At 44.4% G+C, this 12,440-nt stretch overlaps 2 protein-coding genes across 3 annotated transcripts in view; one reads left to right on the forward strand and one right to left on the reverse strand.

Moving 5' to 3' along the window:
• GOLGA1 (golgin A1) overlaps positions 1-10,433 on the forward strand; it is a 44,234-nt gene extending 33,801 nt beyond the window's left edge. The window contains exon 24 of one of the 2 annotated variants that reach the window (XM_075905693.1): positions 10,395-10,433. In XM_075905693.1, coding sequence (XP_075761808.1) covers positions 10,395-10,418 — 24 coding nt within the window. In that variant the 3' untranslated portion in view covers positions 10,419-10,433. Of the gene's footprint in view, positions 1-6,792; positions 8,119-10,394 lie in introns of those variants that run through there. The other variant, XM_075905692.1, reaches the window with a different exon arrangement.
• ARPC5L (actin related protein 2/3 complex subunit 5 like) lies at positions 684-9,122 on the reverse strand. The gene is made up of 4 exons (XM_075905704.1): positions 8,894-9,122; positions 4,368-4,439; positions 3,551-3,727; positions 684-1,802 (listed from the first exon to the last, which is right to left on the reverse strand). Exons 1-4 carry the CDS (start codon positions 9,032-9,034, stop codon positions 1,740-1,742), a joined length of 453 nt encoding a protein of 150 aa, XP_075761819.1. The 5' UTR covers positions 9,035-9,122; the 3' UTR covers positions 684-1,739.
• Positions 10,434-12,440: the final 2,007 nt, after the last annotated feature.

The following is a 12,440-nucleotide window of genomic DNA, read 5'->3' on the forward strand; positions in this document are numbered from 1 at the left end:
TTAAGTATACGTGCATTCTGCTTTTTCTTCTATGGCTGGTATCTCCCAGACAAATCAATGCATCAAGTGAAGGGAGAGTTGACACCTACTGCAGAGGAACCCACATATAGTGATGGTTGCATGGCTTTGTAAGGGGGACTATGTAACCATACGGAGCAGTTGAACAATCAAGTATCCTTTTATCCCTGCCTCAGTGCTGTATCCTGAGAAGCAGGGCAGCCATCTTCCAGTGGCTATACTTCTTCAGTGCATAAAACCCATCAGCTGAACTTTCAAGCTCTTATTTCCTCAATTGTGACTTAAGGGATGAGGGGTGCTACTCACCCAAAAGACAACCTGCTAACTTACCCAGAAGTCTGTTCTCATGCAACAGGTTCTTCTCACCTTAAAAGATCATTTGAAAAAACAGGCTTTACAGAAGATGCTTTCAGTTGGCCTATCCAGTGGCTTGGGTCTGTTCAATTTTTAATCACACAGCACAATCCCAATGTTACTAGGACAACAGATTTTCATGGGAGAAGAAATATAGCCCATGGATTCAGGGTTTTGTTCTGCCCTAGGTTTAACAGTAGTGCAGCGAGCTAATTTTTTTTACCTGACCCTCAACTACAGTTCCCGTCTTTTACCACTATGAATCACATAGCACTAGTTAACACTCCATGCCCCACAGATGACCACACCACTTTGTATGTTAAGTTGTGCTGATAGTTTATTAGCAGGACACTACTCAGAAAAGGTTCATTTCAAAGGGAGTACATGTACTTCTATTTAAAGATGTGAACATATCACATAACTTTAAGATGAGCAAGTACTCGCTTTAAATGCTCAAAAGGGCAAAGGACACACTTTTCCATAACAGCATTATTTACACATGAAGCTTTGAAATAATTCCTTGCTCAGCTGGCATGAAGAGAAAAACTGAACCCCTGGAGTTAGACACCTTAATACACCATATATTATATTTGGCACTTAACTTAACCCCCTGTTTATACATACAAATTAAATCAGGGCCAGAAAGAAAGCATTCAAGTAAACACAGAGTGAGGCAAATGTCATCTACTACTACCAGTGCAGTTAGGTGCTCATTCAGTCTATTGGAGAGAAGGTGCTCTGGTTTAAAACAAACATCTTTGAGAGACAATCAGGGTGGTATAGACGTAAACAAGAGCACAATGCTTTGTGGAGGTGGGATCCTACAAGAATATTTCAACACTAAATTTGCCTTTGAATCCATAGCAATTTTATCTAAATTGTAAAATCAGATTTGATTCTTACAATCCAAGAGCTTTATTGACGCAGCAGGCACTTTACAATGAAACTGACCCAGTCATCCAGCTAGTCCTTTGATTGTATGTACAAAATCCCCTGTCAAATCGGCATTTCCCCCCAGTCAGGACTTTGCATCTGCTGAAGCCACAGCTACTTCTCTTAAATTAGCAATACACACAGGATCTTATGTCACCGTACTTTGAGGGTGCAGCATCTGAAGAAAAATACCTCTCCCTGTACAGTAACCAGAATGTCTGATGTGGTAAAGCAGACAGTCTCAGCCCCTGTATTTGATAGTCAGAACACACAATAATATTTGCTCTTTTCCCCAACCTTTAAAAATAGAAGCATTCCCGAGGTTTCCATAATATGTCAGTAGATTGCAATGTCTAGAAAGATGGGCCAATGTCACTTCAGCTGATTCTTTCTTCTGAGTCCAAAACTGTTCATCTTGGTTCAAGTTAAGTCTTTTAAACAGTCTTTCTTGCTGTAAGAACTCTTACTATGGAACCTAGTCCACCTACTGCTAATGCCTATGAGGGTAGAAAAAGGAGAGAGAGGTTACACGTCAAATCAACCATTGCACACACAAAGGCATCTTATAACAGCCGCTATTGACAAACCTCATTTCTGTACTTAATTGTAACACTAATCAGTGTATTGTTCCCTGTTGCAGTTGTTAGAGCCTGTAAATCCCAGCTGATTCATGGCTGGGAGTGAAGGGGAGGAGCAGGGCAAGTCAGATGACTTGTGGCACTCCACAGTGCTGGGAGGGGAAGGGGAGAAGTAGAAAGTGCAGGACTCCAGTGTGAGGCGCACATGGGGAAGGGGCCAGACCAGGGGTGTGCAGGCTGCCCACCAGTGGCCTCTAAGTATTACAACCTATAAGCAGGGAGAGTCAGTCTGCTGTTCTTAGGAAATGCAATATAGCTGAGTCCTCTTGCCAGCACAATGCACAAGCTGGATGTGTAAGAATTCAGATGTTTTTACCCACTTGCTCCCAAGTCACAACAGAGAATCATTTCTACATCACTGCTAAAGCTGGGCAACTGGCACAGATGCAAATTTGAAAAGGTTCTGAAAGGAAGTGCTAGATCTCAAAAGACTAGACAGATGACTTCTCTCTCCATAGCAGTAGTACCATGAGATCGAATGCAAGCAACGCTTCAGTTAGCGCCAGGTCTACTTCAGAACTTGCCTTGTTCCTCTCAGTCTGCTGAGGAGCATGTTGGCTGTTGAACATTTGGCTGCATACTGTTGAGTGGTGACCTCTCCCAAGGCAGAATGCCAAGTAATTTCATACACCCTGGGCCACCTACCCACAATGGCCAGAAACCATCATTTTCATTGGAAACAAAAAGCAGAAAGGTTCCTTGCTATCATGAGAACATGGCCATCTCCTTCCAGCCACACTTTAAAGTGACACTCTCAAGCAAGTGGTAGCTGCAAGTCTTAAGTGCAGTTACTAAGTATCAGTGTGTCCCCAGACCTGAACAACAAAGCCTTTAATGTCTGAGCGCTTTCCATACAGACCTATGTGCCTGCTCAAACATCACATCCTGCTCAGGCACCTCAGGAAGAAAGGTGTCAAAACAGACTGTTGGCAGCAGGGCCCTCCCCACAAAACAGCCATTCCATAGGGGACCTTTGCCTCTTACTTTAAAGCAGCCATTCCACACTTGAACTCGAAGGTGGGGTGTGGATCCAAGTCAGAGCTTTTTAGTTTCAAGACTGCAGAAGTGTTTCTCTTGCAAGTTAAGAGTAGTTCTACAATCATTGTTCAGTTTTCTACATCCAGATGCCAATTTACAGGAGTATGACAGTGGAAAGCTCTGACAGGCACGGGTTTCTCTAGCACATATCCAGAAGCTATATGTACGCACACTACATGTACGCACACCTTTGTATGTATATAATCCTAGTTAGATTCAATTAAGAAAACCACTCTACACTACTACATGATAGTACTTCCACCTTAATCCTCCTTCCAGTGCCAGCCCTCCATGGACTCTCAACCTTCCTAAATGGCTGCTAGAAAAGACAGACTTTGAAGCATGGTAAGAGTTAATGAATCCAAGGTCTGACAGACCAGTAGGGAGATCAATTCCCAAATAGTGTACCCCTGAGGGACATGCCCTATCATCAGACTCCTCCTCGTGCACCTCCGTTGACTACAATATTATGTGATTCTGCAGAGATACTATACTATATAGAAGATTTTCAACCATGATCATAATGAACTGTGGCTTCCAAATTAGGCAGCCCTGGAAGAGACACATACCTTTTCATGCCATTGAAGTAATATTGCACTGCTATTTTCTGTTGGCTTTTCAAATCCTTTATAAATGTACTTCATTAACAAGTCAATACCATTTCTGTCTAATGTGTTTACTGCCTGTTCTATCTCACTGCTTTTAAAGGATGTGAGGACCTTAAGCACCACTCCCTGGACCCGTTCCTGCAATGACAAAAGCAGAATGACATCAGAGCCCATCGCTCCAAAGAGCGTAAACAGCAAAATCTTAACTGTACCCAAAATGCACATTTACTCAACAAATGAATTCTAACAAATAACGTGCAATTGAATTCTCAGCTGAATATAAAAGGCTACGTCAGCTTGGGAACAATTAGGCTTTAGTTTTATACGATTTTAAATTTCAGTAATTAGAAGCAGGTAAGAACCAACCTCTTAAATATTAAAGATTGAAAAAAGTCACTCTTCCCTCCTGAGAATACAACAGGATTTGGTGGATCAATGGACCAGGGCTCTTTTAAGTACCTTAGTAGCAAGCTTCCCCCACTGCTATGCCCCAGCTGTCATACTCCATCCAGTCAAGTGCATGCAGCAAGGTGATAAAGGTACATATATTGGATCATGTCTAAGATGCTTCCCCTTGAGTATGCATGGTAAAGGGCCAGCCATTGAAAAGAAGCAGGTACTACTCAAGAGTGTTGAAATTAAAATGCATATAGTGTATATTTCTCAGTGGTTCACATGTTTATTTTAAAATGTAGTAATACTCCCTAGCTGGGTCAGTGTGTCAGCATCCAAGGTGAAGGAACACTCACACCAATAGAAACCCGAAGGCTCCATTTACCTTTATTGCTTGGTTCTTTGTGTTCAAAGGAGAATTCCGCAGGGCTGTGTGAAAAGCTCTCAGCATATCACCTGTGCAGCATAGCAAGTCAAGGACCCAAATTCTTAAAGATGATAATAAACATTCTAAAATGGAAAGTTCAGTGAACTCCAACCCCTGTCACTTGAGACAATGGAAATGGGAAGCAAGGAAACTGTAGCAACACACCACCCCTTTTCATAACTCATTTTAATATTTAATTCAAAACATCACCGCAGTGCACTTTAATACAAAATACTTGATTTCCAGAAGATACTTTGGTAGCAAATTAGAGTGTCAAAGTGTGCCCATAAAAAGCAAATTCAGTTCAGTCAGCTTAGCTCGGTGTTTCTTAAACTATGTTCCGTGAACAACTTTCAGGGGTGCTGCAACCTTTTCTTAGTTTTTGTCTTTTTGTGTGTGACAATTTTTTTTGAAGAAAATTCTTAGGTGTTCCGCATAAAAAAAAAATACAGTATTTGGTGTTCCATGGTCTTAAAGTTTAACACACACTGACTTAGATGTTATTTCCACCTTGCATATGATTCCAGAGGCTGAACATCCACCAAAGCTACAGACAAATACCTAAATGCCTTTGAAAGCACATGCCCAGGAAGACACAAAGTATTAAATGGAATTATTACAAATGCCAAGATTAATAAAAGTTGCACAACTCCTTATCTCAAACTCATCCCTAGAACATGATGAAAATATCAAATGTGTTAAAAATGAAGCCTGAGCATCTGCTATGGGCAATTAAGGAAACATGTAAGAAGAGTCAACCAAAAAAAAAAATCTCTCCATTGAGCAGTATGTAGAGAGAAAATTAGGGGATTTAACAACATAGATGTGCAAGGAACAGCCTAAGCTAGCTAGAGATAGTAGAGCCTCAGTTGTACTCTAAGCGATTTGAAAGCATGGGAAAGATTCAGATTCCATCTATTTATGAAAGGGAATGAATGCTTACCTCATTTGGGAAACATCCCAATTTGTCTTCTGCAAATCTTAAGTGTAACTGTAGATTTGCAGAAAAAGATATTGAAATGCAGTAGAGAAACTCAGAAAACATCATTAAAAAAACCAGGAGGAGAATGTGGAAGCCTGAGCTTTGCTAATGAAGAGATGTTAGCTTGTCTACGTAAGTCAGATTGTGGTAATGGAGCTAGGCAGTTTGGGGAATTCTATATTGTACAGAAAGTCACAGGCATCAGACAATTAAATACACATTAAAAAGCATGAATAAAAATGCCAAAACCCCCCACCGGATTTATCTTTTACAATTATCTAATTAGTTTCAGGGCTTGGGACCACAAATCTAAACAGCAAAAGCCCAACAATACAGCAAGGATTGCAAACAAGTACTATTTTGCTTCAAGGTCAATTTCCTCTTCACTTACAGTTTTTAAAGCAATTGTTCACATCTGAGTTGACAGGATTTCCTGTCAGTTAAACTAAAAATGACAAGACTTCAGTTATAAAAACAGAAACCTCATTCACCACAAAACTTAAAATTCTGTAAATCAGGAAACTCTTTTTCTTAGTTACTCACACAGTGACCTGTGGAACCAACATAATAACCTAACACTGTCATTTGCTCAGTCCTAGGTATGACGAATAAGAATGGCATTCATGGGGACAGGTCACCTAAAAAGTAGCTTGATGTACTTGCAACTATAACTGGTAAACTCTCAAACTATCTGCTATTTATTTTTCTCATGCTTATAAATACAAGTAATAGCAGGACGGTAAAGAACTAATTACTTCCTTAATAGCAGAGCTCCTTTCTGAAATACATACCAATCCAAAACTATGTTATCAACTTCATACTTGGTTTCAAAAATAATCCCACCATAAAGTAGTTAATCCAGTCATTCCTAACACTTGTTCAGAAGTCTTCCAGGATGCACTTTATCTTATTTGGTGAGAATGCAACTTAAGGGTCAGCTTCTGCTCAGGAAGCATTCTGATCCATATAAAGGAGTCAGCACATACTGAAACTAGTTACTAATCAAATTATACAAACAGAATAATTTATTGGCCTGATACCTAATTTAATTTTTACAGTAAAGGAATCTTAACTACAAAATATAGGTACAAGAGAGTTCAGAGGATTGGTAATGAGAAACAGAGCCCATCACCTTTCGCTGCCAGACTGGAATCCAGTTTTGTTAGAAACCAAGTCTGATTGGTCCGAGCAGCTATCTGAAATGATTTGGTGAGGCTTAATCCAGATCCTTAATAAAGACAAATCCCACATCCCAGACACCACCACAATTATTTTTTTAACAGTCTGAGCAGAGAAGTCAAGCAGTGAATGGGGAGAATGAACTTGTCTTCTCCACATGTGGTAAAGCAGTCACTATTGATGTACGTTAGTGATGGGTGCAAGCTTGTGCCCTTTTTGCAGGTGGAAGACCCAGGCTATCATGCGCTTTTCTCTAGGTGACCTTGGAGAGATCTGCACAACTCCACCTGGTATTTTCTAAGATGCACAAACTAAAACTACTATTTCTCCTGAAGATCACTCCCAGTCAGAGACCATCCAGCTCACCTCATACAAACACATACTTGCTGTAGGCTTAATTTGAAAACAAGTCGTTTTCTTGCTTTCATCTTCTATATAGGCATTTTAATAAAAGGAATAATCTGGGTTAGGTCCCAGTGTGGCTGATGACAGTTATTTTAAGCATTTTTATATCCGTTTGGCTCAATTAACTCACTTCAAAACATACTGTCCTACTTGAAAAATTGTTTCAGAAATGGGATGAGGCAATGGAACATTCTCCTTCTATATAAGGTTCTCTATCCACTTCTGTCTGCAACCCGTATTAGGTAACTAAATTTGCTTCCAATGTTTTTAACAATCCACTATAAACTAAAAATTACAACCACCACTACAAAAATTATCAGGTCCCACAGAATCCCTTTTCTTAAGCTGCTAAACTAGTAGGTCTGTTGGTGGTGCAATATGCAAATGTAGTACCTGCAATCGTACTTCAGGTTTTTTCAGATTTCAGGATCTGATTAGAACCCCATAAGCAAAGAGATAGCAATCTTAATCAAAATTAAAGCATAGTCTGGGACATGCTTTCATTTTTTATGTTTGCTGCTTGCTTTTCTGGGTTTTGTAAATAGCACATACAAATGAGAAAAGTATGAATATTTGTCATGTAAAAAGAGTGTGATGTGATTAGAACTCATTAAGTTGGACCACAAAAGGCAGATGAAAAGGCGAGATGGATTTGGATAATATTTTAGGGATCCACGCATTTTTAGCACTTTAACAGATGTTAGAATGTAAATTATAATATAAATGAGTCCTACCTAGGAGTAGGGACATTAATTGAATAGTTAATGCAATTTGCATAGACTATTTGATTAATTGATAAGGGTGCATCTGCCTTTGAAGTGTAGCAACACCCCAAGGACTATTGCTACACTTCAAAGGCAAAAGCACTGTGGGGAGCATGGGTCCAGTGGAGGACTCAAGCAGTGCCCCGCTGGCCCCATTCTCCCCATGGCTTTTCAAAACAGTAGTGCCACGTGGAGACTGGAGTCAGACCTTGGGCTCCATGTAGCGTTGCTGCTTTGAAATGCCATGGGGAGCCTAGCATCAGGCATCACGCAGCATTTCAAAGCAGCAACACCACATTGAGCCCAGGGTCAGCAGGGCAGTCCCCGGCTGAACCTGGGTTCCATGTAGCACTGCCCCAGGCTGCACACAGTGCTGCCACTTTGAAGCACCCCTGCCATTCTCTCTCTCTCTTCCCCCCCCACACCTCTTTCTGACAGGGGGAGGGGGAGAAGGGAATGACTAATCCACTAGTGTGTCCACTATCTGATAAGCATTTGTTTATTGGATAGTTGACTAGTTGGGCACATCCCTACCTAGGAGCATTATGGAATACCGCAGAACAGTTACATTATACCCTTTATACCTCTCCAACTGTACACATTTTCAAATTGCGCAGAGCTATTTAACCTCGTCCAATCAGTCTCTGTGAAACATTCATTTCCCAAAGTTTTGAAACACAAGACCCCACTCCCTGGGAGTCCATGGAGCCAGCAAAGCCCACACTGCGGCCGAGGCCCAGGGCTGTTCAGACCTGCCATATAACCCAGGGCCACGCAGAACAGTAGAACGAGCGAGCAGCCCCGGGCACCTCGTGACTCACTCAAATGCCCAGAAGCACGAGCCTGGGCCAGGAGAGCCCATTGCGGGGGGGGGGGGGGGGGGGGGGGGGGGGAATGGCCTCGGGCCGAGTCTATTGCGGGCCCCCCCCCCACAAGCGCACGAGCCCCGGGCCCAGCCCGTTGCGGGGGAGGGGGGAGGAGCACGGGTCTCGGGGGGGGAGGGGCCCCCACAGGCGCACGAGCCCCGGGCCCAGCCCGTTGCGGGGGAGGGGGGGAGGAGCACGGGTCTCGGGGGGGGAGGGGCCCCACAGGCGCACGAGCCTGGGCCAGGAGAGCCCATTGCCGGGGGGGGAGCGGCCCCGCCCGCAAGGATATTGCCTCAGCAGCGCCTCCACCTCGGGGCCCGGGTCCGGCTCCGCCGCCGCCGCCTCGTCCGGCTCCTCCACGAACTTGTTCTCGTCGTACTCGTCGATGTCCAGGCGGCGGAAGCGCGAGGAGAGCGTGTTCCGGGCCATGCCGGCGCGAGCCGCCCGCCGCCTGCCGCGCGCCGCTTCCGGGAGGGGCGGAACCGGAAACCCCGCCCCCCGGGGGAGTCTGCAGCAGCCGGAAGGACGAGGGCGGCGTGCGGCTGTGAGGCGGGGACGCGGGGAGGGGCGGGGCTAGGCGGCCGTGGGGGCGGGGCGGAGTGCGGGGGGCGCGGGGGGGCGGGGCCCGGCCGCAGGGAGCCCCGCCCCGAGCGCTGCCCTTGGCGCCAGGCCAGCTGTTCCCCCGCGGGCAGGGAGCCGGAGCGCCCCCCCCCCGGGCACGCGCCCTGGCTTGTGTCTGCGGGGGGGGTCCGGGTGGAACCGGCAGGCCCGTGTCCCAAGGGTCCGGTTAACACCCGGCTGTGTCCAGACGAGCCGCTTTTCCGGAAAACCTGCCAGCTGCCTACACGGCCGCCTGGATTTCCGCAAGAGCACGGACTCCCCACTGTCTGAATGGGGCTTCCTGCGGGAATGCCGGCTGCTCCCTTCGGCAAAGGCCCCTTTGCGCAAAGCTTTGATTTGGTTTCCACAAAAAAGCCCCGATGGCGAAAATGGCGACCGGGGCTTTTTTGCAGAAAAGCGCGTCTAGATTGGCAAAGACGCTTTCCACAAACAGTGCTTTTGCGGAAAAGTGCCCTGCCAGTCTAGACGCTCCGTTCCGAAAATACTTTTAACGAAAAACTTTTCTGTTAAAAGCATTTCCGGAAAATCATGCCAATCTAGCCGCAGCCACGGAGACAATGGGAGTGTCGGGTATTTTCTAAATCCGATGCAATGTAGATTGTGATGCAATGTCACATGTGTCCGGTAGTTTTGTTGAACTCATCTGGCAACTCTACGTGGGGGGGTGGGCAGGTTAGAATAAAAAAGTTGAGAACCACATTAAACCATAGCAAGCGTAGGGCTACGGTAGCCCAGCTCCTTACGTGGCCAGGTCCACATACCAAATATTTTAATTACATGACAAACCATTTCAACTCTGCCCTCCTTTTAAAGTTATGCTACTAGGTTCAACCATCTCATAAATGGACATTTCCTTTTAAGATATGGAAGAAGGTGGTTTGTGACTTCTTGCAGCTAGATTTATGAATGAAGAAATTACATGCTACTCCCCATTGCTGAGGTTCTCCCCACCCCCAAGCTGTGTTTCAATTCCAATAAAAGTCTTCATTTCTCCTGTCAAGCATTTCAGTTTGCTTCTCTGTTCTTGAGAAAATGAATTGTGCCTTGGAGATACAAGAAAACAGTTAAGTTCATGACAGTCTAACAATAATATCAATGCAATCAAGATCAATTGATTTTTCCAACATTTTCTCATGCAAACTTTTTTTTTTTTTTTTTTGTGTAATAGAGAAGACATAATTGGACACTGTAGAGGGATCAGAGAAGCCACCACTCAGGTACAGTTTTATCCAAGACTTGAAAACTGTCATTTTAATACAATTACTGCCCTAAAAAGAACCTGCTGTAAATGAAGTGTATCTACTAGATTAACAGATCAGTAAATGGTATCACACTACATGCATGAGCTGAGATAGTGGCAGCACCTAGAATAATCACACCACTTCTTCCATAACAGTTTACAGAAATACCATTTGGAGTTGAGCATTACACAATTGAGGGGGTCAGTCTAGAACAGGGTTTCCCAGCCTATGGGTCAGGACCCAAATATGGGTCTCCATTACATTTCAAAAGGGTTGCCAAGTGTCTCTGTCCTCCTCCATTTTTTAATTGCCTTGGGTCACCAAGTCTTCCTGATTGTCAAAATGGGTCCCCAGCTACGAAAGGTTGGGAACCGCTGGTCTAGAACAAGGGCAGGCAAAATTCGGCCCACAGCCTGGCCCACCAAACCACCGCATCTGGCTGCCACCGTCTCACAATTCAGTGGGAGCCTTGGGGAGGCTCCCTGCCTGCTGTTTCCCTGCACACTGCTCACAGCAGCTGGTTGTGGGGGCCATGTGCTCTTTGCATGCTGTCCCCACCCCCAGCACAATCTCACAGGTCCCATTGGCTGCAAACCAGCCAATGGGAGCTGCCTGGGCCATGCTTGTGGCATAGGCAACACCCTGTCTCCCAAAGGATGCACAGCTTACAAAGAGCATATTGTCCCCACAGCCAGGGGCTTTGAGTGGCATGTGGGGACATGGTCTGCAGGGAGCCTGCTAGAGTCCCCCAGTGGGTTGCTGGCCTGGAGCCACCTAAGGTAAGTGCCTGTCAGTTAGCACCTCTACTGGACACCCCCCCCTCTACTACATCCCAATTCAATGCCCCAGGTCATAATCCACCCTCTGTACCCTTGTCCCAGATCACAATTTTCTCTTGTACCCATCCTTGCTCCTGGACTCTGCACTCCATTTTCCTACCTTGAGCTCTCTTCTGTACCCAACCGCTATAGCAGACTCTACCCCTCTTTCGTTAATCTCATGGAAGAGTACAGCCCTTGACCACTTACCAAATTCTTAGGTGTGCTCCCCCCTCAAAATTATTGTCCACCACTGACCCAGAAACAAAGTTCCATGTTTGAATGGTGTTAGGACATAGGTATTCAGGCCTATTTATTCTACCAGTGAAATACACAGAGACGTTTTGGAATTACAGTTCATCTGCAAGTTCAGTTCTCATGCTAATGGGCTCAATTGGGACGAGGGATGGCTGGGCCATTACCAACCAAACATTCAATGAAGGTGCAAACAGCTCTTTAGGTAGATTTTTGTGTTAGTATCCCCCCCTACTGACTTTGATCCTTATCTGCTTTATTTTAACTATCCAATCTTCAGGTAATTACTGATTGCCTATTCTGCCTTCCTGTTTTTCCCTTTGATTTTTTCATAATCTCTGCTCCTTGTTTCCTACCCTCCCCCACCTTTCTTTTTTTCCTTCCCCCTTATTTATTTTGGGTCTGCACATCCTAAACTCAAAACTCTGGTTATCTGAAGAAGTGGCCTGTACCCACAAAAGCTCATGATACCATCTACAGGTTTTGTTAGTCTGTAAAGTGTTACCAGACCAGTTTTTAAGTATAAATATACAATGTAAGACAGAATTGGTGCAAGAGGAGTTTCAAGTAAACAAAATTAATTTTAATCACATATCAAGACGTAAATGAATTTCCAGTGTTCCACAATTATAGTTGTCAGATTCACATTCTTGTAAAACAAAAATCCTCCTCCCCAACTCCCAAATTATTCCAAGATTCAAGGCATGGATATTTCAACTGTTGACCCAACAAAGCTAAGAAAAGTCTTCAGAGAATGTGTGTGCTTCTATTTCAGTTTATACCATTTACAAAATTATAGAAATCAAGGTCCAAATCCAAGAAAAGTGCACTTGTGGGTTTCTGTACCACATGTGAGATCAATAGGAATCCAATGAGTCTACCTGTCCCATGATCCTTGCC

The sequence above is a fragment of the Pelodiscus sinensis genome, chromosome 22 (assembly GCF_049634645.1).
Source record: "Pelodiscus sinensis isolate JC-2024 chromosome 22, ASM4963464v1, whole genome shotgun sequence".
NCBI lineage: Eukaryota > Metazoa > Chordata > Testudines > Trionychidae > Pelodiscus > Pelodiscus sinensis.